Source organism: Nomascus leucogenys, chromosome 11, assembly GCF_006542625.1.
Source record: "Nomascus leucogenys isolate Asia chromosome 11, Asia_NLE_v1, whole genome shotgun sequence".
Lineage (NCBI taxonomy): Eukaryota > Metazoa > Chordata > Mammalia > Primates > Hylobatidae > Nomascus > Nomascus leucogenys.
Window position 1 is genome coordinate 54,931,698 of NC_044391.1, and position 23,505 is coordinate 54,955,202.

The window sequence follows — 23,505 nt, forward strand, 5'->3', positions numbered from 1 at the left end:
ATTGAGCCTACAAATTAGACTTATTTAGCCACAAAAATAAGTCTTTATTGAAAAAAGTACATAATTCAATATAAATATAATAAATAATCCTCCCCAAACTGTCCCCAGGAGGATAAATAATCCCAAAATTTCCCTTCCCATCTAATAAATACTCAACCTTATCATAGGTCAGCATCACATGTCAGTCAGTATTGGCAATTTTCAACGTATGCAGGTCCCACTAAAATTAATGGACTAATTAACCTGTTGGCTCACAGGTGCCTGGGGTGGTAGATTTATCTTGCCCTTGCTGGGCCATGGAGATCTGAGTGCCATCCTTGAGCTGCTGGCTTTAGGGACTCAGGGTTGCTGCTCCATGGGCAAAGACCCGGGCAGCTACAGCCACAAAGGCCTGGAGGCTGCGAAGGATTTTGAAGCGGAGAAGGAGGCGCTGCCATGGCTGGCTGGGACTGAGGCTTGGAATCTGCTGAGTCTCCCAATGGTGACCCTCAGGCTGAAAGGACACAGGACACAGTCAGAGAAGACTCTAAACCCTTAACCCCCAACCCTCTGTCTCTGACACCTGCAAGCCCCCATCCTCGAGGCCCCTACTTCATACCTGCAGGAGTTGGCTGAGGCCCAGTAGGGAGGCATGAAGCTGACCCACAGGGCTATCAGGGAGCAGAGAAGGCTCCCCTGTGAAAATATCCGATCCTAGCAGCTTCTCGTAAAAAATCAGACCCTGGTGGATCCTTTGCAAGCAGAACTAGGGAGAGAAGAAAGCAATGAAAGAGGACACCCTCTTCCTATTCCATTCACTGAAGACTCACCCAGTTTCTTAATATTTTCAGACACAACTTCTGGTTTACCATGGTACCCAGCCATGTTCTCAGTCCCCTCTCCTTCATCGCCCAGCCACATCCCAGTGGTACCTGACTGTTGTCCCTGAGTCCTTGGGGGTCACAGCCATCTCCACACTGGATATGGGGAACATCATTTGTGGTCTCTTCATCTCCCTCTTCTCTTAGATCCTGGAATGGAGGAAGAGGTGGAAGGAATGAAGAAGTAAGATAAGTACTTCTGAAGCCAACCTGGACCCTCAGGCCCATGACTCTCCCAGAAACCCTACTCTCTTGTCCTCTCTTAGTCCCTGATGGCCTTCAACCCTCCAGCTTCCACCCAAGGCCACAGTCTTCTGCCACGGCCTTGGAGAGCTTGGAGAGACTCCTGTTAGGCTCCAGGGGCTGCCACTCACCATGTGTCCCACTAGTGGATGTGCACTCCAGGCCAGTGTGCAGAGCTTCTGTGAAAGCTGCTGGCACTGAGCCCAGGCAGGGCTGCTGCCCCCAGGCACAGCCCTGCCCTGAGCTGTCCAGGGCAGCAGCAACAGCAGCATTACAGCTGTGCTCCCCAGCATCTTTTTGCCTTCTTCTGAAATCTGGCTGGCTCTGCGCCTTGCACCAGTCCTTGTGGAATCTCTGCCCACTTCCACTTGCTTTGAGCCTGATTCTGTCTGTTCAGTGCGTCTCTGGTTTGGTTCCCTCAGTTGTTCACCGAGTTTGTAAGCTGCTTCCTGTTGTTTTTCTCCCTTTGTCTCTGAGTCTTTTAAGGTCCCTGCATTGTAAGGCCCGCCCTTTATACCAGCAGGTGACTCACAGCAGGTGGGATTCCCCTCCCTGCATCATCCCCCTCTGTGGGGAGCCCAGGTATGCAGCCTCAGTTCCAGGGGAAATGAGTAGTGTGGTTGCTGTGGCTCGAGGCCTGGGATGGGACACATGTGTAATGCTCTCCAGGAATCGAAATAGCTGTAGAAGGCGGGGGGGATGGGGGGCACAGCGGGGATGGGGTGGGAGGGGGAAGGGAGAACAAATATTTAAATTAATCTGGTCTCAAGTTCCTTCCTGTTTGATCTTTCCCTGATCTTTTTGCCTCTCAAAGCTATACCCCTACCCCACCCTAAACCTAATTTCCTCATTTCCTCCTGCTTGAGGAAAAAGCAAAACAGAGAAACATTCATTCATCTCCCAATAGGATGGTGAGCTGTTTGCAATGAAGTTTGAATCCTACCTGATGCCCCCTATTAAGAATAAACAGGCTTCTTTTTCTCAGTTGGAAACAGCATTATTTCAACTGGATGGTCCTGGTTTCATGGGAGAGAATGGACATGAAGGAACTTGGAGAACTGGGAAGCCCGTATGAGGTCTTATTGCTCCCCATTTCAGGCCTCACAGTGGAGGTTAGAAAGGCTCTTGTGGGAAGAGGGTTACTGACTAAGAACCACCTGATTCTTCAACTCTAGTGGCCCAAGATTTCATAGGCTCTATAAGAGTTGGATGATGTTTTTTTCAGGACTAGTGCAAATAAGGCCTGGAAGTTCAACTTAGACATTCCAGCACCAGCCCCATGGCCTCATTCTGACATCATCCAAATTGTTCTGGGATCCTCCACTGGGGTCGGGGCAGTCCCGGCTTTGGACCCCATGGCTAGGAAGCCCAGGAGTTCTGGGTAGTAGAAGGTGCAGTGTCAATGACTCTGGCTGTTCCTTCAGCTTGTTGCATCCATGGGTAAAATCCACTGACACCGATTTCATCACCCTCCATGATGCAACATCGAGTGAAACAGCTAAGAGTGTGAGGTTGGGCGTGGGAGTGGAAGGTGGTCCAAAGCCGGGACTGCCCCGACCCCAGTGGAGGGTCCCAGAACAATTTCGAAGACGTCAGAATGAGGCCATCAGTGACCACACAGCTGGCTCCCAAAGCCTCCCCCAAGAGGTTGACCCTTTTCTTCTGAGAAACTTGTCCTGAATGGAGGTCTCCCTTCCCTTAGAACTATTCAAAACTGCCCAATGACACTTCTGGTTCAAATATTATGATTCTGTAGGTATGAGCTGAGAGAAGAAAAAAAATATTACGAGTCTAAGTAAAATCTACCAAGGGCCGGGTACGGTGGCTCACGCCTGTAATCCCAGTACTTTGGGAGGCCAAGGCAGGTGGATCATGAGGTCAGGAGTTCGAGACCAGCCTGGCCATCATGGTGAAACCCTGTCTCTATTAAAAATACAAAAATGAGCCGGCGCAGTGGCGGGCGCCTGTAGTCCCAGCTACTAGGGAGGCTGAGGCAGGAGAATCGCTTGAAGCCGGGAGGCTGAGGTTGCAGTGAGCCGAGATCGCGCCACTGCACTCCAGCCTGGGTGACAGAGCAAGATTCTGTCTAAAAAAAAAAAAAAAAAGAAATCTACCCTTTAAACATTTCCGGCATCAGAGAATTATCTGAGTTTGGGTGAGAACTGATTTGCCTTTCTCCCTAATAAGGTGGACACAAATGGAATAAGGAAAGGGGAGGGGGCAGGATAGGGAGTTCACCTTACTTGTGTACAACGTCTCCTATGCTCTTCCCATCTCTGGTCCCCATTCTGGGAGCCCTAAAAGATAAGAGATGAAAGAAAGATGAAAAGGAGGAAGTAGAGCCTGGGGGATGGGATGAGAGGGACAAGGGTGAGTTGGAGGCACAGGGCTCTGCCTCTTTTGTTTCACTTCCTGGTGATGCAGGAGTTGGGTAGGAAGCAGGGTTGGTGGGGAGATTGTGGGACTGTTGCATGGCAGGAACTACATCCAGGGCTACAACTGACCTGGAGCTATAAGGAGCCCTTGACGTCAGCTGGGCCTAGACCGTTATGCAAATCGCATTCACAAGACACTCCTAGGCAGGTCTTTCCAGTTGTATGCCTAGACTCCAAATCAGTTGAAGTTCCCCCAGGTGGTTAATAATGATGGCTAATATATATCCAACTCTCGCTTAATGCCAAATACTTTGTCTAAGCACTTTACATGTACTAAACTATTAAATTTTCGCAACAACCCTTTAAGGTAGATGTTATTACCCTATATTACAGATGAGGAGGCTGAGGTGCAAAGATAAGCAATTTGCCCAAGATCACAGAGCTTCTAAGTGGCTAGAATTCCTTTTTTTTTTTTTTTTTTTTGAGATGGAGTTTCGCTCTTGTTGCCCAGGCTGGAGTGCAATGGTGCCATCTCAGCTCACTGCAACCTCCGCCTCCCGGGTTCAAGCGATTCTCCTGCCTCAGCCTCCCAAGTAGCTGGGATTACAGGCATGCACCACCATGCCTGGTGGCTAATTTTGTATTTTTAGTAGAGACGGGGTTTCTCCATGTTGGTCAGGCTGGTCTTGAACTCCCAACCTCAGGTGATCCACCCGCCTGCGGCCTCCAAAAGTGCTGGGATTACAGGCATGAGCCACCACGCCTGGTGGTGGCTTAAGTGGCTAGAATTCTAATGCAGATAATCTAGCATCAGATCCTGCATTCTTTTTTGTTCTTGGTTTTTGGGGGGTTTTGTTGAGACAGGGTCTCACTCTGTCACCCAGGCTGGAATGCAGTGGCACCATTTCCGTTCACTGCAACCTCCACCCCTGGGACTACAGGCACAAGCCACCATCCTGACCTGGATCCTGAATTTTTAATCACTGCATTACATTGGATACTGTACGCCAGGTATGGTGGCTCATGCCTCTAATCTCAGAACTTTGGGGGGCCGAGGCAGGAGGATCGCTTGAGCTTAAGAGTTCGAGACCAGCCTGGGCAACGTGGCAAAACCCCACCTCTACAGGAAAAAAAAAAAAAAAATTATCTGGGTTTGATGGCCAGTGCCTGTAGTTACGGCTAGTTGGGAAGCTGAAGTGGGAGGATCGCTTGAGCCCAGGAGGTTGAGGCTACAGTGAGTGAGAGGGCCAATGCACTTAAGCATGGGCAACAGAGTGAGATCCTGTCTCAAAAAAAAGGCTGGGCGCGGTGGCTTACACCTGTAATCCCAGAACTTTGGGAGGCTGAGGTGGGCAAATCACGATCTAATATTACTGTATTAGAAACAGTAATTACAACTGAGCTAAATAATCTATGTCATGGATGCTCTTGTGTCTCCTCACAGTATCCTTTTTCTTTTTTCTCTCTCTTTTTTTTTTTTTTGAGACGGAGTTTCGCTTTCACTGACCAGGTTGGAGTGCAATGGTGCCATCTCGGCTCACTGCAACCTCCGCCTCCTGGGTTCAAACGATTCTCCTGCCTCAGCCTCCCAAGTAGCTGGGATTACAGGCTCCCGTCACCAGGCCCAGCTAATTTAGTATTTTTAGTGGAGACGGGGTTTCTCCATGTTGGTGAGGCTGGTCTCGAACTCCCGACCTCAGGTGATCTGCCCCCCTCGGTCTCCCAAAGTGCTGGGATTACAGGCGTGCGCCACTGCGCCCGGCGGACATGGATTATTTAGCCCAGGTTATTAGGATCTGTAACTCTCAAGGGTCTGTTAAGTCTTTCTCAATTTGAGACCTCAAGATGGAAATTTCTTAAAGTGCAGGAACCGTCTGTGTCTCTCAGCATCCACCTTTTTCGGAGATTCTATATGTAATGACCTGCGAAGTCAGATCAAATCAGTTTGAGAGACCATCTGTGTTATTCTTGGTCTAGGCTCTAGGACCTCTGACTGAGTATAGGACCCCACCCCTCTGAGTCCCAGAAAGTTAAATTCTTGGTTCCTTTAATGAAGGTCTATTTACCAGCCTTTATTGAGAGAGAAATGTTATAGAATTGAATCCTCCATGAGGAATGTCTCCCATCAGAGTCCCTTTATGTGGCCTTTAGAAACAGTAATAACAGCTGAACTGAAGTGCTCTGAGACATCTCACAACCTAGACCCATTTCAAAGCAATTAGAGTTCACAGGACCCACGAATCCTTCAGAATAACAAAAGTCTCAATTTGTCATGCTCATCCCCCTGTGAGGGATAACGTCCAGCCAGCCTCAAGAGCTAGGGGAATTTGATAACCAGGGGCATCCTGTTACCCGGGAATGTTACCGGGGTCTCTGGGGAGGGAACAATCACGGATGGGAGTTTCAGATGGATGCCTGTAGAAGATGCAGCCACTTGGACTATGTCAGGAGTCCGGCTCCCGCTTCCTTTTTTTTCTCTCCCATATCGAGAAACAATAGGAAATGCCAGCAAGTTTAGGGGGCAACAGGGTCAGAGGTGGCGGAGAGGCTCACTAGAGCATCGCAGGAAGAGGAGGTAGACTAAGCCCCGCTGGGAATACCCAACAGCGACTCCTAGTGCTTTGCCTTGGGTGTCCCTTATTTTAGAGTTCCTAAAGTTATAGAAAGCATAAAAGTTTGGTTTTCAAATCTAGACGTAATTTTGTTCAAGAAGACTAAAAAGAGTTACTTTTTAATGCCATCCAACAAGTCCGGCGTCTGGCTGCGTTTGTCCCACCGGCGCCCCGTAACCTCTTTTTCCGGCGCGTGCGTCACACGCTGTCTCCTGGAGTCGCCGTACCTGGCTCCTTCTGATTGGCTTAGATGCGCCCGGAGCCCTTCTGATTGGCTTAAATATGTCCCGAGCCCTTCTTGATTGGAAGGCGCGCCTGGGAGCCGGGTCCTTGGCGCCGTAATGGTTAGGTTGAGCCCTAGGCGTGGGGGAGAACTGGGGAAACTGGAATTTCCCGCGGAGCTGACAGCGCTTGCGCTCCCCCTACTCGCTCTAATTCCACGCGCTCCAAAATATCCGCCATGGAGAAATCTTGGTAATGACCCATTCCCCGTAAGCATCCCAGGAACACATCTGACCCTTGCCCTATCCCCCTCCTCACCGCCGCCGCGGGAGAATTCTAGGTAACCGATTTCTCTGGTTCCCCCAGAGAATTCTGGGTAACTAGCCGTTTCCGTCACCTTCCCCTGCCCCCGCCCCAATTGTGGGTAACTGGCCGTTATTGTTTTCCTCTAGAGAATCCTGGGTAGCTGTTGGAGAGGATTCTGGGAAATTGACTTCTCGTTATTCCCACCGTCCAACCCACCCGTCCTCACCCCCAATTCTGGGAGAAAGCACCTTAGATCCCTCTACCTAACTCCAGCCCCCGCAATTCTCGCTCCCTTCACCTGATGATTCAGGGCTGAACCAGGCAAGTGAGCAGTCCGAAGTGAGAAGAAAGAGAAGTCAAGGATTAGGTTAGATAATGGGGTGGTGGAGAGCACAGAGGGCCTAGCAGAGGAGAGATAGGGACAACAGTTCTTCTATCACCTGCACCCCCACTGCCCATCCCTCCCCCGCCTGCTTCATCCTTTGGCTGGCAGTCTCATCCCTCATGCCTGCCTCATCTCCCTCCTGCCCCCATAACCTAGAAGACCCTAAGTACTAGTACCTGGGCCTACCCTTGACTCAGCTACCTCTTTCCCCTTACAGGCCAGGATGTCCATTCTAGGCCCATCGGTGCTGTCTTGCTGAAGGTTGGGTCAGGCATCTAAAGGGACTGTGGTAAGGGAGGGTGTGACACAGGTGTAAGCTGCCATCGTCATCATGAACTTTGAGGGTCTGGACCCTGGACTGGCAGAGTATGCCCCAGCCATGCATTCTGCCCTGGACCCTGTCCTGGATGCCCACCTGAACCCAAGTCTGCTACAGAATGTGGAGCTGGACCCAGAGGGAGTGGCCTTGGAGGCTCTTCCCGTCCAGGAATCAGTGCACATAATGGAAGGTGTCTACTCTGAATTGCACAGCGTGGTGGCTGAAGTGGGTGTACCTGTTTCCGTCTCCCACTTTGACTTGCACGAGGAGATGCTGTGGGTGGGGAGCCATGGGGTAAGAACTATACCCCTTTGTGAGGGTTGAAAGATGTTGAAGGTCTTTATCTGGTCTTAACCCAAGGAAGCCGCTTTGCAGATAGCCAGTACCGAGGAGTTGTAGTGATGAGACAGCTGGGTCTGGTTGGAGGGATAAAGGGAGAATCTAGGATCTAGGAATAAATGACATTCTTTCTCAGGAGGCATCCCACTTTTTTTTTTTTTTTTTTTTTTTTTGAGACAGGGTCTTGCTCTGTCGCCTAGGCTAGAGTGCAATGGCATAATGTGATCATGGCTCACTGCAGCCTCAACCTCCTGGGCTCACACAATCCTCCCACTTTAGCCTCTCAAGTAGCTGGGACTGCAGGCGTGCACAACCAAGACCAGCTAATGTTTAAAAAAATTTTTTACTCTTACTATGTTGCCCAGGCTTGTCTCAAACTCCTGAGCTCAAATGGTCCTCCTGCATAGGGCTGCCAAAGTGCTGGGGTTACAGGTGTGAGCCACGGTGCCTGGCCAGCATCCCACTTTTGTCACAGTTGCCCATCCAGTGTTTTATCTTGATAGTTGTACCCATCACTTAGTTTGTAGCCATCCAAATCTAATCTCAATTGCTATTGCCCCACCTCTGTTTTCTATTTTTATTATTACAGAATATTTAATGAATGATTCTGCATATCTTACATTGAATCATTTTGTCTTCTCTGGCTGATTTTAATCTCTCTCAGAGCAGTTATCAATCTTAATTTTTTTTAATCTGTATCCATATTACCGATATGCTATGGTGCCCAAAGACTTTGTAAGACATAATGTGCTGTCCTGCCAGGCGCAGTGGCTCACACTTGTAATCCCAGCACTTTGGGAGGCCGAGGCAGGAGGATCATGAGGTCAGGAGATCGAGACCATCCTGGCTAACATGGTGAAACCCTGTCTCTACTAAAAATACAAAAAATTAGCCGGGCATGGCGGCAGGCGCCTGTAGTACCAGCTACTCGGGAGGCTGAGGCAGGAGAATCGCTTGAACCTGGGAGGCAGAAGTTGCAGTGAGCTGAGATCGTGCCACTGCACTCCAGCCTGGGTGACAGAGCGAGACTCCGTCTCAAAAAAAAAAAAAAAAAGAAAGAAATACGCTGTCCTTCATTTACTGATTGACTTCTTAGGTCATGAATTGTTTTTCCATTAGAAGGGATGAATTTTTGTTTGTGATTCATTCAGTTTAATAGGCAGTGTCTACTGCTATGCTAGGCACTGTGAATAAAGCTAAATAAAACATAATCCTTGCTCTCAAGGAGTTTACAGGACAGTGAGGTAAAAAACATATACAAAAACAGATAATTTCATGGTACTAAGCGCCAGTGTGAAAATCTTTACTGGATGCTGGACAGGATGGAGAATAGTCAGAAAGGGCATCGAGTAGGAAGTAACCCTTGAACTGAGCCTTGCAAGATGAGTAGAAATCAGGTGAAAACGATGGGAAAAGGCTGTCTTAGCATAGGATAAACAAAGATTCCCAAGATACTACAAAGCTTGTTGAGTACAAAATTCAGGAACTACAAGCAATTAGGATTTACCAGACTGGAAGAGGTAGACATTTATTCATTCAACCAGTGTTTTTTTGAGCCACATACTAGGTGTCAGACCTTGCTCTAAGGTCGAGGTTTGGAATAAGCAGTAAACAGAAAAACATTACAATACATCAGGCGTTGATTAGTACTGTTAAGAAAAATACTGGCTGGGCATGGTGACTCACACCTGTAATCTCAGCACTTTGGGAGGCCGAAGCAGGCGGATCACCTGAGGTCAGGAGTTCAGGACCAACCTGGCCAACATGGTGAAACCCCGTCTCTACTGAAAATATAAAAATTAGCTGGGTATGGTGGCGGGCGCCTATAATCCCAGCTACTTGGGAGGCTGAGCCAGGAGAATTGCTTGAACCTGGGAGGCAGAGGTTGCAGTGAGCTGAGATCACACCACTGCACTCCTGCCTGGGTGACAGAGCAAGACTCCATCTCAAAAAAAAGAAAAAAAGAAAAATACAGTGAGGCCAGGCACAGTGGCACCTGTAATCCTGGCACTTTGATAAGCCAAGGTGGGATGGTTGCTTGAGCCTAAGAGTTCAAGACCAGCCTGGGCAACATAGCAAGACCCCATCTCTAGTAAAAGAAAAATACAGTTGAGTAAGGGGGTTGAGGTAATGAAGGGTGGGAAATGTTGCTATTTTGTTTGGCTTTGTAGTGTTTTGTTTTAATTTTAATCTTTTTTCCTAATGGCTCTTTTAGAAACAATGTTGCTACTTTAGATAGTTGGTCAGGAGTTCTGATAAAGTAACATTTGAATAGAGACTTGGATGCCGCACCAAAAAGGAGAACAAAGAGGCAGAGCTCCATGCCTCTAACTTATCCTTGTGCCTCTCCTTTACTATTCTAGGCCCTCTAGAAGGGAGGGAAGGAGCCATGCAGATATCTGGGGAAGGAACATTCTAGAGAACTTCATATACTATGTTAAAAGAGCTTGGACCTTGGACTTGAACCTTCAGGCCACTGAAGGCCTTTTTTTTTTTCTAGATGGAATCTCACTCTGTTGCCCAGGTTGGAGTGAAGTGGTGCCATCTCAGCTCACTGCAACCTCTGCCTCCCAGGTTAGAGTAATCCTCCTGCCTCAGCCTCCTGAGTAGCTGGGACTACAGGTGTGTGCCGCCATGCCCAGCTAATTTTTGTGTTTTTAGTAGAGATGGGGTTTCACCATGTTGGCCAGGCTGGTGTCAAACTCCTGGCCTCAAGCGATCCACCTACCTCAGCATCCCAAAGTGCTGGGATTACAGCGTAAGCCACAGCGCCCAGCCTCAGATTTGGGAAATAATAGGCCGGGTGCGGTGACTCATGCCTGTAATCCCAGTATTTTGGGAGGCCGAGACAGTTGGATCACCTGAGGTCCCGAGTTCGAAACCAGCCTGGCCAACATGGTGAAACCCCCTTTCTACTAAAAATACAAAAAATTAGCTAGGTGTTGCCGGACGCGGTGGCTCACGCCTGTAATCCCAGCACTTCGGGAGGCCGAGGCGGGTGGATCACCTGAGGCCGGGAGTTCAAGACCAGCCTGACCAACATGGAGAAACACCGTCTCTACTAAAAATACAAAATTAGCCAGGCGTGGTGGCACATGCCTATAATCCCAGCTACTAGGGAGGCTGAGGCAGGAGAATCGCTTGAACCTAGGAGGTGGAGGTCGCGGTGAGCCGAGATCGTGCCATTGCACTCCAGCCTGGGCAACAAGAGTGAAACTCCATCTCAAAAAATAAATACATAAATAAAAATTTTTTAAAATCCTTGGTTATCTAGTGGTTAGGAAAAAAATAAATAGGACTTGACTGTCAGATATATGGCTTGGTCAACTAGGTAGATCTTGGTACCGTAGAGAATACAGTAAGAAAAATAGAAATAAAAATGGTGAATTTAATTTAGGATGTCATGAGTTTGAGGTTATGATGGGCTATTTAAAGAGGTTTAGTAGTTACCATCATATTCTTGGTATCCATGTGGGATTGGTTCCAAGATCTAAAGATACCAGATACCAATATTCAAGGATGCCTAAATCCCTTATAGAAAATGATATAGTATTTGCATATAACCTTATGCACATCCTCCCAGATGTGAAACATAAGAAAGCCAGCTGGCCAGTAGAGAATTGGACCATGTCCCTGACCTTCTATATACTGTTCTAACCAAGTGAGCCATTACCTATTCAGCAGGGTCATTGTGAGGATAAAATGAGGTAGAGTTTACAAAAATGCTGTGTAACACATTAAACAAACATAAGACAGTATTATCAGTGTCTTTATCACTAAGATTCACTGGTTCCTAGCCTTTTGCCTCAGTTGCTGCTAGTCACAAAGGCCAAGCAAGAAAGGATCAAAGCTGAGCCATGTTCAGTCCCTGACCTGGCCATAGGATGGCCCTTGCCCCTCCACTCTAAATGTCTCTTGTTTTTGTCCTCTATAGGGCCATGCCACTTCATTTTTTGGCCCAGCCTTGGAGCGCTACTCATCCTTTCAAGTCAATGGCAGTGATGATATTCGGCAGATCCAGAGCCTGGAGAATGGTATCCTTTTTCTCACCAAGAACAACCTCAAGTATATGGCCCGTGGGGGCCTCATTATATTTGATTACCTGTAAGTGGCTTCTCAGCTCTGGACTGGGAACGAGGATGCCTCATAGGGTGGGAAGGCTAGGGGACTGGCAGCTTCTAAGGCCTGGGCCCCTTAGCCTTTCCTCTCCCCACCAGGCTAGATGAGAATGAGGATATGCACAGTCTCCTACTGACTGACAGCAGCACTCTACTCATTGGTGGGTTGCAGAATCACATACTAGAGATTGATCTTAACACTGTCCAAGAGACTCAGAAGGTACAAGCCTGGGGCAAGAAAGACCTATGTGGGGTCTGAGGTTGTTGCAGGGGCAGGGTATGCTTGGGCTGGTAATGTGCCTGAGATGTGGGTGTGACTTTTCTGTTCCCTTGGTCTGTGGGAAAAATCATTCTCACTGGTTTTTCCTGCTTTCCTCTCCAGTATGCAGTAGAGGCACCTGGAGTCACCATCATGAGACAGACAAATCGCTTCTTCTTCTGCGGCCACACGTCTGGCAAGGTGGCCAAGTACCATTTCTCCTCCCACTGCAGGGCCCTGTTTCACTAGATACCTGATTGGGATCTGCTTTCCCTTAACTCTGGGGTGTAGTTGGATAGGAGATAAGGAATGAGTGGAGTGAATTCACTTCCTATTCAGTGATGTTCTACTATGAGATTATTTTGCAGCTTGACGTATTCTATGATAGTGAAGTCTCCCTGATGCCCCTTCTGGCTCTGGGCTTCTCTGTTTGCGTTTTCTGTGCTTTAAGTTTCCCTGTCCTAAAGCCCTAGTTCCTTTGGTAGGGACCCCACTGGGTTAGGTAGGTGGCAGGTATTTTTCCTGATAACAGAATTTGCAGATAACTGAATTTTTTTTTTTTTTTTTAGGTTTCCCTGAGAGACCTCCGTACTTTTAAGGTGGAACATGAGTTTGATGCCTTCTCAGGAAGTCTGTCAGACTTTGATGTGCATGGCAATCTGTTAGCTGCCTGTGGCTTCTCCAGCCGCCTCACTGGCCTGGCCTGCGACCGTTTCCTCAAGGTGTATGATTTGCGCATGATGCGTGCCATCACACCACTTCAAGTACATGTGGATCCTGCCTTCTTGCGCTTCATTCCTACATATACTTCTCGTCTTGCTATCATCTCTCAGTCAGGTATGAAGGGCATATGGGATTGGGTAGGAGGGATTGATGAGCGAAGGAGAGCTAGAACCCGAAGGAGTACTCATCCTGAAACCTCTTTGTTGGGGAAAGAAGTAACCTTTCATCAGGGCCCCAGGGTTTTACTTGGGTTTGGCCAGAGATTAAAGCTTTTATTTTCTTGAATGTGAGGAACATGGAAAAAGGTAAAGATAAAGTAGGCAAAATAACTGTAGAATTGCTGTTTGCTGAGTAGCGAACCATCTGTGGTTTATGGAAGGCATCAGGTGGCATTCTGTCTCTAGGCATGGATTTGGGGCCCATCTTGTCCTGAAATCAGGGGGAGACGATAGGAAGGGCATAAGAATATGGCTCTCTTTCACTGTCTAGGGCTCAGTGGGTTTTTTCCTCCTTTGTAGGGCAGTGCCAATTCTGTGAACCCACAGGCCTGGCCAACCCAGCAGATATCTTTCATGTGAATCCTGTGGGGCCTCTGCTAATGACATTTGATGTGTCAGCTAGCAAGCAGGCTCTGGCCTTTGGGGATTCTGAGGGCTGTGTGCACCTCTGGACTGATTCCCCGGAGCCTTCCTTCAACCCCTACTCCCGTGAGACTGAGTTTGCTTTGCCGTGCCTCGTGGACTCACTGCCTCCTCTGGACTGGAGCCAGGACCTGCTGCCTCTTTCCCTCATCCCTGTCCCACTCACCACTGACACACTTCTCTCGGATTGGCCTGCTGCCAACTCTGCTCCAGCTCCCAGGTTGTACCCTACCTCTGGGCCAAAAGGCGGGAGGGACAGGGAAAGGGCCAAGATACCAGAATTCTCTGCTAGTCCTGTTATTATTCTACTACTTTCCTGATTTTTGTCTACCTTCAGTATTTTCTTTTTCTCTGGACCCTTGGGGATTGGGGAGTGGACCGGTGTACACCACAACTCTTTAAGTCCTAGAATTATACTGAATTGTAGGCGAGCACCACCCGTGGATGCAGAGATTCTGCGCACCATGAAGAAGGTGGGCTTCATTGGCTATGCACCCAATCCCCGCACCAGGCTGCGCAATCAGGTGGGTTCAGAGTGGAGGGTCAGCCCCCAACCCGGCCCACTGAAGTTTCTCCTATCTTTTTCCTTTACTAGTCTTTCTTTTGTTTTTAGATCCTGTTGGTAACCAACCAAATTGATGGAACTATGCTAGGTGTTAGGGAGGATTCAAAGATAAAGAAGCTAGAGGCTTTGCTGTTAGGAAATTTAGTATTTGGTTGGTGAAGAGAAGACATAGCCATATCAGAAATTATGTTCTGTTGTTAAATGCTGAAAGAATGTCATAAGCATTTAGTGCCAGAGCTGTTTGGAGGAAAAATGTTATTCCGGGCTAAAGTGACCAAGGAAGGTGTAATGAAAGAGCTGGGTGTTAAGCTGGAAAGGTGGGATATCAGTTAAGTAGATAGTAACAGAGGAGAACATCTGAGATGAGAGAAGAGTGTTAGTAAAGGTCTCAACAGGCATAAATGCAAAACATATATCTGAGGGGGACTATATGAATATACCAGTCTGGCCGGAGTAGCTGTTGGTATTGGGATGTAGTGAGCGATTAAAGTTAGAAGTGGCCAGATTGTGAAGCTTTGAACACCAGTGTATAATAGAGGAAGTAATACATAGAAAGCAGCATTCTGCAAGGGTTAATTTGGTAGTGGTATGCTGGACAGAGTGAATATAGGGAGACCAGTGTGGATGCTATGACAGTTGTCCATCTATGCTGAAGCAGAGTGATGGCAGTGGAAATAGAAAGGAAGCAGTGGATGCTGAGAATGCTATGAATATAGAAGGTTCAGGACTTGGTGGCTGTTTCAGTGTTGGGATAAATGAGTGTGAAGCCAAAGATGACAAGACATCCAACAAGGTTACCTCTTCCTAAAATCCCTAGATACCTTACAGACTCAAGGAGTCAGAGAGTGAATTTGACAGCTTCAGCCAGGTCACTGAGTCACCAGTAGGACGAGAAGAGGAACCACATCTCCACATGGTTTCTAAGAAATACCGCAAGGTGCTGGGGGACATCAGGGCCTGTGGGATGTGGGGAAAGGTACCCTGGGAAGGAAGTCATATGAGAAAGGATTGAAGGACTCAGTCAGGAGGCCTTCAACTACCACCCTGGACCCAGGAGGAAGGTTCTAGGAACGGCTGTGGCTACTGGAAAGATTTGGGGACTCAGAATATCCTTGTCTTGCTCAGACAATTTCTGCCTTAGGTGACCATCAAATATTCCAAGCTAGGGCTGGAGGACTTTGACTTCAAACACTACAATAAGACTTTGTTTGCTGGATTAGAGCCCCACATTCCCAATGCCTACTGTAACTGCATGATCCAGGTAAGGGTTGGGTATTCCTATAACTTGAACGTGCCTACTGCTTTTCTTCTTCCCTGTGGCTCTCGACTCTGATCTTTCCAGGTCTCCTCAGCCATGTTCTCTTTACCATGGTCTCCTCTACAATTCTTTCTTGCCTCTACAACTTTCAAGTCTCCTCTGAGCTCCACTGATTTGGTGGACTCACTGCTTTGGTGGACTCCTGCTGTGTATTTTACACCAGCTCACTTAACCTCCATATTTCTTCTCACTCCCAGGCCAGTTTCCTACATCAGTTCTTCCACTTTTCCCTCCAGGTGCTCTATTTCCTGGAGCCTGTACGCTGTCTAATTCAAAACCACCTTTGCCAGAAGGAGTTCTGTCTGGCATGTGAGCTGGGCTTCCTGTTTCACATGTTGGACCTCTCTCGTGGTGACCCTTGCCAGGTCAGTACTTGGAGACCTTAGACACTTAAAATGGAAGGGGAAGGAAGGTGGACACAAAAGACAAAATAACCCCTTTCCACCAACACATTTCCAGGGCAATAATTTTCTTCGGGCATTCCGTACTATTCCTGAGGCTTCAGCCCTTGGTCTGATCCTGGCTGACTCAGATGAGGCCTCAGGCAAGGGCAATCTGGCCAGGCTCATTCAGAGGTGGAATCGCTTCATTCTCACTCAACTGCATCAAGATATGCAGGAGCTGGAAGTACCACAGGCTTATCGAGGTGCTGGAGGCAGGTATGAAATCAGGATAGAAATAGTTAAAGCCATCATGACAGGCCCCTCTGTGATTTAAAAGGTCTTCTAACTTCCTCAATGTGCATATATCATCCTCTCCACTCTTAGCAGCTTTTGCTCATCGGGGGACTCTGTTATTGGGCAGCTCTTCAGCTGTGAGATGGAGAACTGCAGCCTCTGCCGCTGTGGCAGTGAGACCGTGCGAGCCTCATCCACCCTGCTTTTCACACTCTCCTACCCTGATGGTAGCAAAAGTGGTGTACCCTTCAGCTCAGTTGGGAAGGCTCCCCCAAATGTCCTGTAATATCAGGGAGCGGGTATTGGGGACTAACTGTGGGTAGAGGGGAGAACCAGGAGTAAAGCATCTAATTTTCCCTCAGATAAAACTGGGAAGAACTATGACTTTGCTCAGGTGCTGAAGCGAAGCATCTGCCTGGACCAGAATACACAGGCCTGGTGTGACACCTGTGAAAAGTACCAGCCCACGGTGAGTGGACTGTTGGACTGGACTAGAGTCCTGGTCCTGCCATGGAGATTCAGCCACCATCCCATGTGGGGCTGGCTCTGTCAGCACCGCCATCCAGGGATCGCTGGTGGAGTGAGGAATCTCAGTTTGAGGACGCAGACCAGGTCCCTGTCCAGACTCCTTTTCCTGTACATTCCCTGCCATTCCTTGTTTGTTTCTTCCTCTCAGATTCAGACCCGCAACATCCGCCATCTGCCAGATATTCTTGTCATCAATTGTGAGGTGAACAGCTCAAAAGAGGCTGATTTCTGGAGAATCCAGGCTGAGGTAAGGACTCAGACTAGAAACAGGGCTTCCGGAATAATTTTTCATTTTATCCCCCTTCTGACCTCCATATATGATTACATTCCTGAAGAACTGGATGTTTTTCTTCTGTGTTCAGGTTGCCTTCAAGATGGCAGTAAAGAAACATGGTGGGGAAATCTCCAAGAACAAGGAATTTGCTTTGGCTGATTGGTAGGTGCTGTCTTGGGAGTTGTCAAAGGATTGAATTGTCCAATGGTTCCTCTTGTCAAGATCTCTTTCAGAACAAATTTCCAATTCTTCTGACCTGATAGGAAGGAACTAGGGAGTCCAGAGGGTGTGCTGGTGTGTCCCTCCATTGAGGAGTTGAAGAACGTCTGGCTTCCTTTCTCCATTCGCATGAAGATGACCAAGAACAAAGGGCTGGATGTTTGCAATTGGACTGATGGGGATGAGATGCAGGTTGTTGAAAAACTGGGAAGAGGAAAGGGAATAAGGGAGAGAAGGTGGGGCAGAAGGTAAAGGAAGGCAGGGGAAGGTGAAACTTAGCAGAGGGAAAAGGAAGAGAATAAGGCCTAGTATTTACCTGTTAGGGGATTTTCCATAGTCACTCAGTTCAGTGTTGGGGTCCTAGATGGGCTAGGATGGAGATAACCCACCCTGGTCCCCCATCCCCTATACCCCCAACTCCCTGTCCTCTGTCCCCATTCCCCTCCCTTCCCCATCCTTAAACTTAGCTTAGCAGCCTGGGTACCCCCCTCACAGTGGGGCCCAGCCAGGGCAGAGGAGGAGCATGGTGTCTATGTGTATGACCTGATGGCTACTGTGGTACACATCCTGGACTCACGCACAGGGGGCAGCCTGGTGGCTCACATCAAAGTTGGAGAGACCTACCACCAGCGCAAGGAGGTGAGTGAGGTTGTAGAGGGCAGGAACACTCCTGGGATGGCCACAGTGAGTCCCAGATCTGTCCTGGAGTCTGAGACAGAGAGGTCCAGCTATCACATTGTATCGCCACAGGCTTTCTTTGTATTTCCATAGGGCGTTACTCACCAGCAGTGGTATCTGTTCAATGACTTTCTTATTGAACCTATTGATAAGGTTAGTTGCAACATGTTCTGTTTCTTCTTTCATTTCCCCTTTTCCTAGCATCCTTATCTTTAGGGCTCTATAGAATGCCAGGCAGATTCAACAGGGAGGGAGGAAGGAATCCTCAGGAATAAAAACCATTAGCACTTAAAAATAGCACCTGAAAAAAAAAAAAAAAAAAAAAAACTAGCACCTGAGTCCTGGCCTCCGTCTGAAGTGGGGAAAAGGAAAAGGGTGATATACATTAGCCATAAGTGCTTTTTCTCTTCTATAGCATGAAGCTGTGCAGTTTGACATGAATTGGAAAGTACCTGCAATCCTTTATTATGTCAAACGGAATCTCAATTCCAGATACAACCTGAACAGTAAGTGCTACATAGTAGACCCAAGTGTGTGGACAGTTTAGATTGGGCTTCAGGATGAGATCTGGGACACTGCTTGCAAGTACTTAGGATTGGTAACCAGTGTTAATATTTCTGGAGATACTAAAGAGATTCCTGCTTATCAGACCTTAAATTTAGAAGTGCGAAATCCAGCCTGAGCAACATAGCAAGATCCCATCTCTTTGAAAAAAAAATTTTTTTTTTTTTTTGAGACGGAGTCTTGCTCTGTCACCCAGGCTGGAATGCAATGGCACAATCTTGGCACACTGCAACCTCTGCCTCCTGGGTTCAAGCGATTCTCCTGCCTCAGCCTCCTGAGTAGCTGGGATTACAGATGCCCACCACCACGCCCAGCTAATTTTTTTGTGTTTTTAGTAGACGGGGTTTCACCATGTTGGTCAGCCTGGTCTCAAACTCCTGACCTCATGATCTGCCCACCTCGGCCTCCCAAAGTGCTGGGATTACAGGCGTGAGCAACCACACCCAGCCTAAAAAAAAATTTTCTTTTTTTTTTTTTTTTAATTAGCCTAGTGTAGGCCAGGCTTATGGCCTGTAATCCCAGCATTTTGGGAGGCTGAGGTGGGCAGATCACTTGAGCTCAAGAGTTTGAAACCAGTCTGGGCAACATGGTGAAACCCTTTCTCTACAAAAAATACAAAAAGTAACCCTAACCCTAACCCTGACCCCTAACCCTAACCCTAACCCTGTTGTCCCAGCTACTTGGGAGGCTGAGGCAGGAGAATCACTTCAGCCTGGGAGTCGGAGGTTTCAGTGAGTCGAGATTGCATCACTGCACTCCAGCCTGGGTGACAGGAGTGAAACCCTGTCTCAAAAAAAAAAAAAAAAAAATTTAGCTGAGGTGGTGGCATATATACTTGTGGTCCCAGCTATTGGAGAAGCTGAGGCGGGAGGATCACTTGAGCCCAGGAGGTCAAGGCTGCAGTGAATGAGCCATGATTGCACCAGTGTACTCCAGCCTGGGCAACAGGATGAGACCAATTTTTTTTTTTTTTTTTTGACAGAGTTTCACTCTTGTCGCCCAGGCTGGAGTGCAATGGCACAATTTCGGCTCACTGCGACCTCCACCTCTCGGGTTCAAGCAATTCTCCTGCCTCAGCCTCCCGAGTAGCTGAGACTACAGGCGCCTGCCACCACGTCCGGCTAATTTTTTGTATTTTTAGTAGAGACAGGGTTTCACCATGTTGGCCAGGTTGGTCTTGAACTCCTGACCTCGTGATCCGCCCTCCTTGGCCTTCCAAAGTGTTGGGTTTACAGGCGTGAGCCACGGTGCCCAGCCTGAGACCCTGACTTAAAAAAAAAAAAAAAAAAAAGGCAGTTGTAAATCATGAGAGTGGAGTGGAAATGAGATAGGGGGAAGTTTGATCAGAATGGCTTAGGTTATGACGTTACATCTAATTATTCTTTTTTTTGAGACAGAGTTTCGCTCTTGTTGCCCAGGCTGGAGTGCAATGGTGTGATCTCGGCTCACTGTGACCTCTGCCTCCTGGGTTCAAGCGATTCCCCTGCCGCAGCCTCCCAAGTAGCTGGGATTACAGGCATGTGCCACCACACCCGGCTAATTTTTTTTTTTTTTTGTCTAATTAGTAGAGATGGGGTGTCACCATGTTGGGCAGGCTGGTCTCAAACTCCTGACCTCAGGTGATCCGCCCGCCTCGGCCTCCCAAAGTGCTGGGATTACAGGCATTAGCCACCGCACCCGGCTATGAGCTCCTTATTAAGTACCTATTTGGTACCTTTAAACCATAGTTTCTCTGTAACCTTTTTCTGGATTCTGTAAACTAAGGTCCAAGTGAAAATCTTATTTTTCTTCTCTGTGGTCTTTTCTGGTTTTTTCTCAGCATGTTTGTTGATAATTTTGTGATGTGACCTGCTCTGTCTACCTGTCCCATTTATCAGACATGATCTTTTTTCTCACGTGCTTTCATTATTGAGGGATCACAGTGAAGACCCAGAGTCTATGATCAGCCACACTGGGCTTCTTTCCCCTAGTCACTTCCCTATCCAAGCCCTGTGTTCTCTGCATTCTCTCTTCTAGTCAAGAACCCTATTGAGGCAAATGTCTTGCTAGCTGAAGCCTCGCTGGCACGGAAGCAGCGGAAAACACATACTACCTTTATTCCACTGATGCTGAATGAGATGCCACAGATTGGGGACCTGGTGGGTCTGGATGCTGAGTTTGTCACCCTTAATGAGGTAACCAAGACCAAAGGGATGGGGTATTGGAAGAGAACTCTGAGGATATTAGGAGTTGTAAGCATTTCTCTGATTTCCTTATTAACTCTTCTCATGTAGGAGGAAGCAGAGTTACGCAGTGATGGTACCAAGTCCACCATTAAACCAAGCCAGATGTCAGTAGCCAGGATTACCTGTGTTCGGGGCCAGGGACCCAATGAGGGTATCCCCTTCATTGATGACTACATCTCTACCCAGGAGCAGGTATTAGGATATGGAGATGCAAGTGAGGCACACCCTGGTGCTTTTGTACAGGGCTCAAGAACCCAGGGAAGAGTGATAGGGGAAAACTCCATCTCACTTCCTGAAAAAGACTTGTCCTTTTCTCTATTCCTAGGTGGTGGATTACTTGACTCAATACTCGGGTATAAAGCCTGGTGACCTCGATGCCAAAATTTCCTCCAAGCACCTAACAACTCTCAAGTCTACCTACTTAAAGCTTCGTTTTCTCATTGACATTGGAGTCAAGTTTGTGGGTCATGGCCTGCAGAAGGACTTCCGGGTCATCAACCTGATGGTTTGGCAGGGCTCTTTTAAGAGTCTTCTTGTGAGAGTGGGCCCCTCAGGGTATACATTGTGCCTTTAGAGAATGGGGAATTATAGGTCCCCTACCTTAAGTCTCCCCCTCTTTTATCCTTGCCAGGTGCCCAAGGACCAAGTCCTTGACACTGTCTACCTGTTCCATATGCCCCGAAAACGAATGATTTCCCTGCGATTCCTTGCTTGGTACTTTCTGGGTGAGTTGCTCTGCCTTGTAGGCCCCTGCTACATTAATAGCAGAAGCAGCCATTTAAAAAAAAAAAAGAAATCATGTCCTTTGCAGCAACATGGATGGAGCTGTGGGCCATCATACTAAGTGAACTAACTCAGAAACAGAAAATCAAATACCACACATTCTCACTTATAAGTTGGAACTAAACAATGAGTACATATGGACATAAGGATGGAAATAATAGACATTGGGGACTCTAAAATTCGGGGTAGTGGGTGAGGGGTGAGAGTTGAAAATTACGTATTGGGTGCATAGTTCACTATTTGCATATTAGGGATACCAGAAGCCCAGTCCCCACCAGTACACGATACACCCATGTAACAAACATGCACATGTACCCCAAATCTAAAATAAAATTTAAATATAAAAAATAAAAGCATGGGGGGAAAAGAAAAAGTAGGAAAAGTGTTAGAGGACAAAGTGGGAGTAGGGGAGACCCTCAGTTAGTGGTGACAGTTACTAATGGATTTAATTAACTTCAATATCCCTCTGTGCACTGAGGAAGATGTTTGACAATTTTTTAAGGGCAGGCAGGCTTTTTAGTTTTCTGGAGTCAGGTAGGAGTGGGGAGACATGTTCCTACCTCCCTTTGCTGGGTCCCAAACTATTCCACCTTTACTTACCCCAGACCTGAAGATTCAAGGGGAAACCCATGACAGTATTGAGGATGCCCGCACAGCCCTTCAGCTCTACCGAAAGTATCTGGAGCTAAGCAAAAATGGCACTGAGCCTGAGTCTTTCCACAAGGTGCTCAAGGGTCTTTATGAGAAGGGCAGAAAGATGGACTGGAAGGTGCCTGAGCCTGAGGGCCAAACAAGTCCCAAGAGTAAGACCTGGGATGGGACAAGGGAAACTGGACTGGGTGGATTTTGTATTTTGTTTGTTTGTTTGTGACAGGGTCTCAATCTGTCACCCAGGCTGAAGTGCAGTAGTGTGATTACAGCTCACTGCACCCTCGACTTCCTGGGCTCAAGTGATTCTCCCACCTCAGCCTCCCAAGTACCTGGGACAACAGGCACACACCACCACACCCAGCTAATTTTTGTACTTTTTGTAGAAACGGGATTTTGCCATGTTGCCCAGGCTGGTCTTAAACTCCTGGACTCAAGCGATCCACCCACCTTGGGCTCACAAAGTGCTGGGATTACAGGCATGAGCCTGGCGCCCCCAGTTGGGTGGATTTTGATTGCACATATGGAGAACAGCACTTAACAGTTTACAAAGCACTTCATCCTCCTAACATTCAATAAAATACATTTTATCGAAACTCTCCATTAACTATAACTTCCTCTTGCCCAAGTCTAAAATGTCCAGGGAAGGTCCATGCCCTTTTTTGTCTTGCATTTTTCCTTCATAGGAAGTATGAGAAGATGCTTTTTCTCCACTCAGCTTGAATCATGCTTTTGGTTTTGTCTCTGACAGATGCAGCTGTCTTCTCCTCAGTGCTGGCGCTCTGACTACCCTTCCCAAAGAACCACTGCCCTCTCCCTTTACTGTTCTATAGCCCCAGAACTGGGAGATGGCTTCCTAAGTTGGCTATACCTTGTCCACTTCCAGTACTGGAGGTGCTCAGGGTCTAGAGTCACAGATGGTGCTATTAATTGAACTGGAACACAGCAGAATTGTTGCAAAGGTTCTAGGAGCCAGAGTCATTCCTTCTTCATTCTTTACAAAACAGTGGTACAGACATGGAGTCTAGAATTGACCCAGATGGAAAGTAATTGGTATTCTTAATATCTTGGGTGACTAATATCCAGACAGAGAAGCTCCTGGAACCATAACTGTAAGTTCCTAGCTGGCTAGGGATTGAAGTCCTGGACAGTGACAGATGATACCACAGTAGTTCAAGACTTAGCACAAGTCACCAACTGCTTCAGGGATACCTGGAGGGGCCGGCAAGTAGAGTGTTGGTGGCCCAAGCAAACCAATGTTGCCAATACCATTGCCGAAAGGGCCTTTGGATCCTGGACAAAGCTTGGCTGCCGGCTTTATTCCTGCTGATGGCTGAGAAGCATCTGTCTTCCATCCCACCCTCCTGTCCCAAGTTCCATTTTTTAAAAATTTGTTGTAAACTGCATGTTTTATAAAATAAAAACAAAATATCGTTTGTCATTTATCTCATTAGAGAACTGCTAGTGTGGGTTCTCTGGCTTCAGTCTTCCTCTCCTTCCTTTGAAGGTAAAGGTCCAGAATCCAAAGTTATGGATATGAAAGGATGTAATTAGGCCTGGCGCGGTGGCTCACTTCTGTAATCCCAGCACTTTGGGAGGCTGAGGTGGGTGGATCACGAGGTCA

General features: G+C 47.7%; 2 protein-coding genes across 4 annotated transcripts; one reads left to right on the forward strand and one right to left on the reverse strand.

Moving 5' to 3' along the window:
- Nucleotides 1-23: 23 nt before the first annotated feature.
- Nucleotides 24-1,676, reverse strand: IL23A (interleukin 23 subunit alpha). The gene is made up of 4 exons (XM_003252818.3): nucleotides 1,235-1,676; nucleotides 912-1,010; nucleotides 599-745; nucleotides 24-493 (listed from the first exon to the last, which is right to left on the reverse strand). Exons 1-4 carry the CDS (start codon nucleotides 1,394-1,396, stop codon nucleotides 332-334), a joined length of 570 nt encoding a protein of 189 aa, XP_003252866.1. The 5' UTR covers nucleotides 1,397-1,676; the 3' UTR covers nucleotides 24-331.
- Nucleotides 1,677-6,377: 4,701 nt separating this feature from the next.
- On the forward strand, nucleotides 6,378-23,339 carry PAN2 (poly(A) specific ribonuclease subunit PAN2). Of its 3 annotated transcripts, none has more exons than XM_030822432.1 (26): nucleotides 6,378-6,564; nucleotides 7,221-7,616; nucleotides 11,596-11,765; nucleotides 11,879-11,999; nucleotides 12,162-12,239; nucleotides 12,608-12,875; nucleotides 13,280-13,622; nucleotides 13,830-13,926; nucleotides 14,785-14,904; nucleotides 15,109-15,228; nucleotides 15,522-15,650; nucleotides 15,745-15,944; nucleotides 16,053-16,189; nucleotides 16,325-16,431; nucleotides 16,639-16,737; nucleotides 16,853-16,926; nucleotides 17,028-17,175; nucleotides 17,479-17,622; nucleotides 17,755-17,814; nucleotides 18,077-18,167; nucleotides 20,242-20,399; nucleotides 20,499-20,642; nucleotides 20,776-20,955; nucleotides 21,082-21,175; nucleotides 21,839-22,036; nucleotides 22,633-23,339. In XM_030822432.1, the coding sequence occupies exons 2-26, from the start codon at nucleotides 7,335-7,337 to the stop codon at nucleotides 22,665-22,667; spliced, it is 3,597 nt and encodes a 1,198-aa protein (XP_030678292.1). In that variant the 5' UTR covers nucleotides 6,378-6,564; nucleotides 7,221-7,334; the 3' UTR covers nucleotides 22,668-23,339. The 3 variants fall into 3 exon arrangements, with proteins under 3 accessions (XP_030678292.1, XP_030678293.1, XP_030678294.1); XM_030822433.1 differs by having other exon boundaries at nucleotides 16,056-16,189; XM_030822434.1 differs by lacking the exon at nucleotides 21,839-22,036.
- Nucleotides 23,340-23,505: the final 166 nt, after the last annotated feature.

Excerpts from the sequence above, each read along its gene's own strand:
- PAN2 (XM_030822432.1), top strand. The coding sequence starts at position 7,335 with ATGAACTTTGAGGGTCTGGACCCTGGACTGGCAGAGTATGCCCCAGCC. Across the intron at positions 12,000-12,161 it reads CTGTCCAAGAGACTCAGAAG|TATGCAGTAGAGGCACCTGG; the intron begins GTACAAGCCTGG and ends TTTCCTCTCCAG. Across the intron at positions 17,623-17,754 it reads CCTACCACCAGCGCAAGGAG|GGCGTTACTCACCAGCAGTG; the intron begins GTGAGTGAGGTT and ends GTATTTCCATAG.
- IL23A (XM_003252818.3), bottom strand. The coding sequence starts at position 1,396 with ATGCTGGGGAGCACAGCTGTAATGCTGCTGTTGCTGCTGCCCTGGACA. Across the intron at positions 1,011-1,234 it reads ATCCACTAGTGGGACACATG|GATCTAAGAGAAGAGGGAGA; the intron begins GTGAGTGGCAGC and ends CCTCCATTCCAG. Across the intron at positions 494-598 it reads GCCTCAGCCAACTCCTGCAG|CCTGAGGGTCACCATTGGGA; the intron begins GTATGAAGTAGG and ends GTGTCCTTTCAG.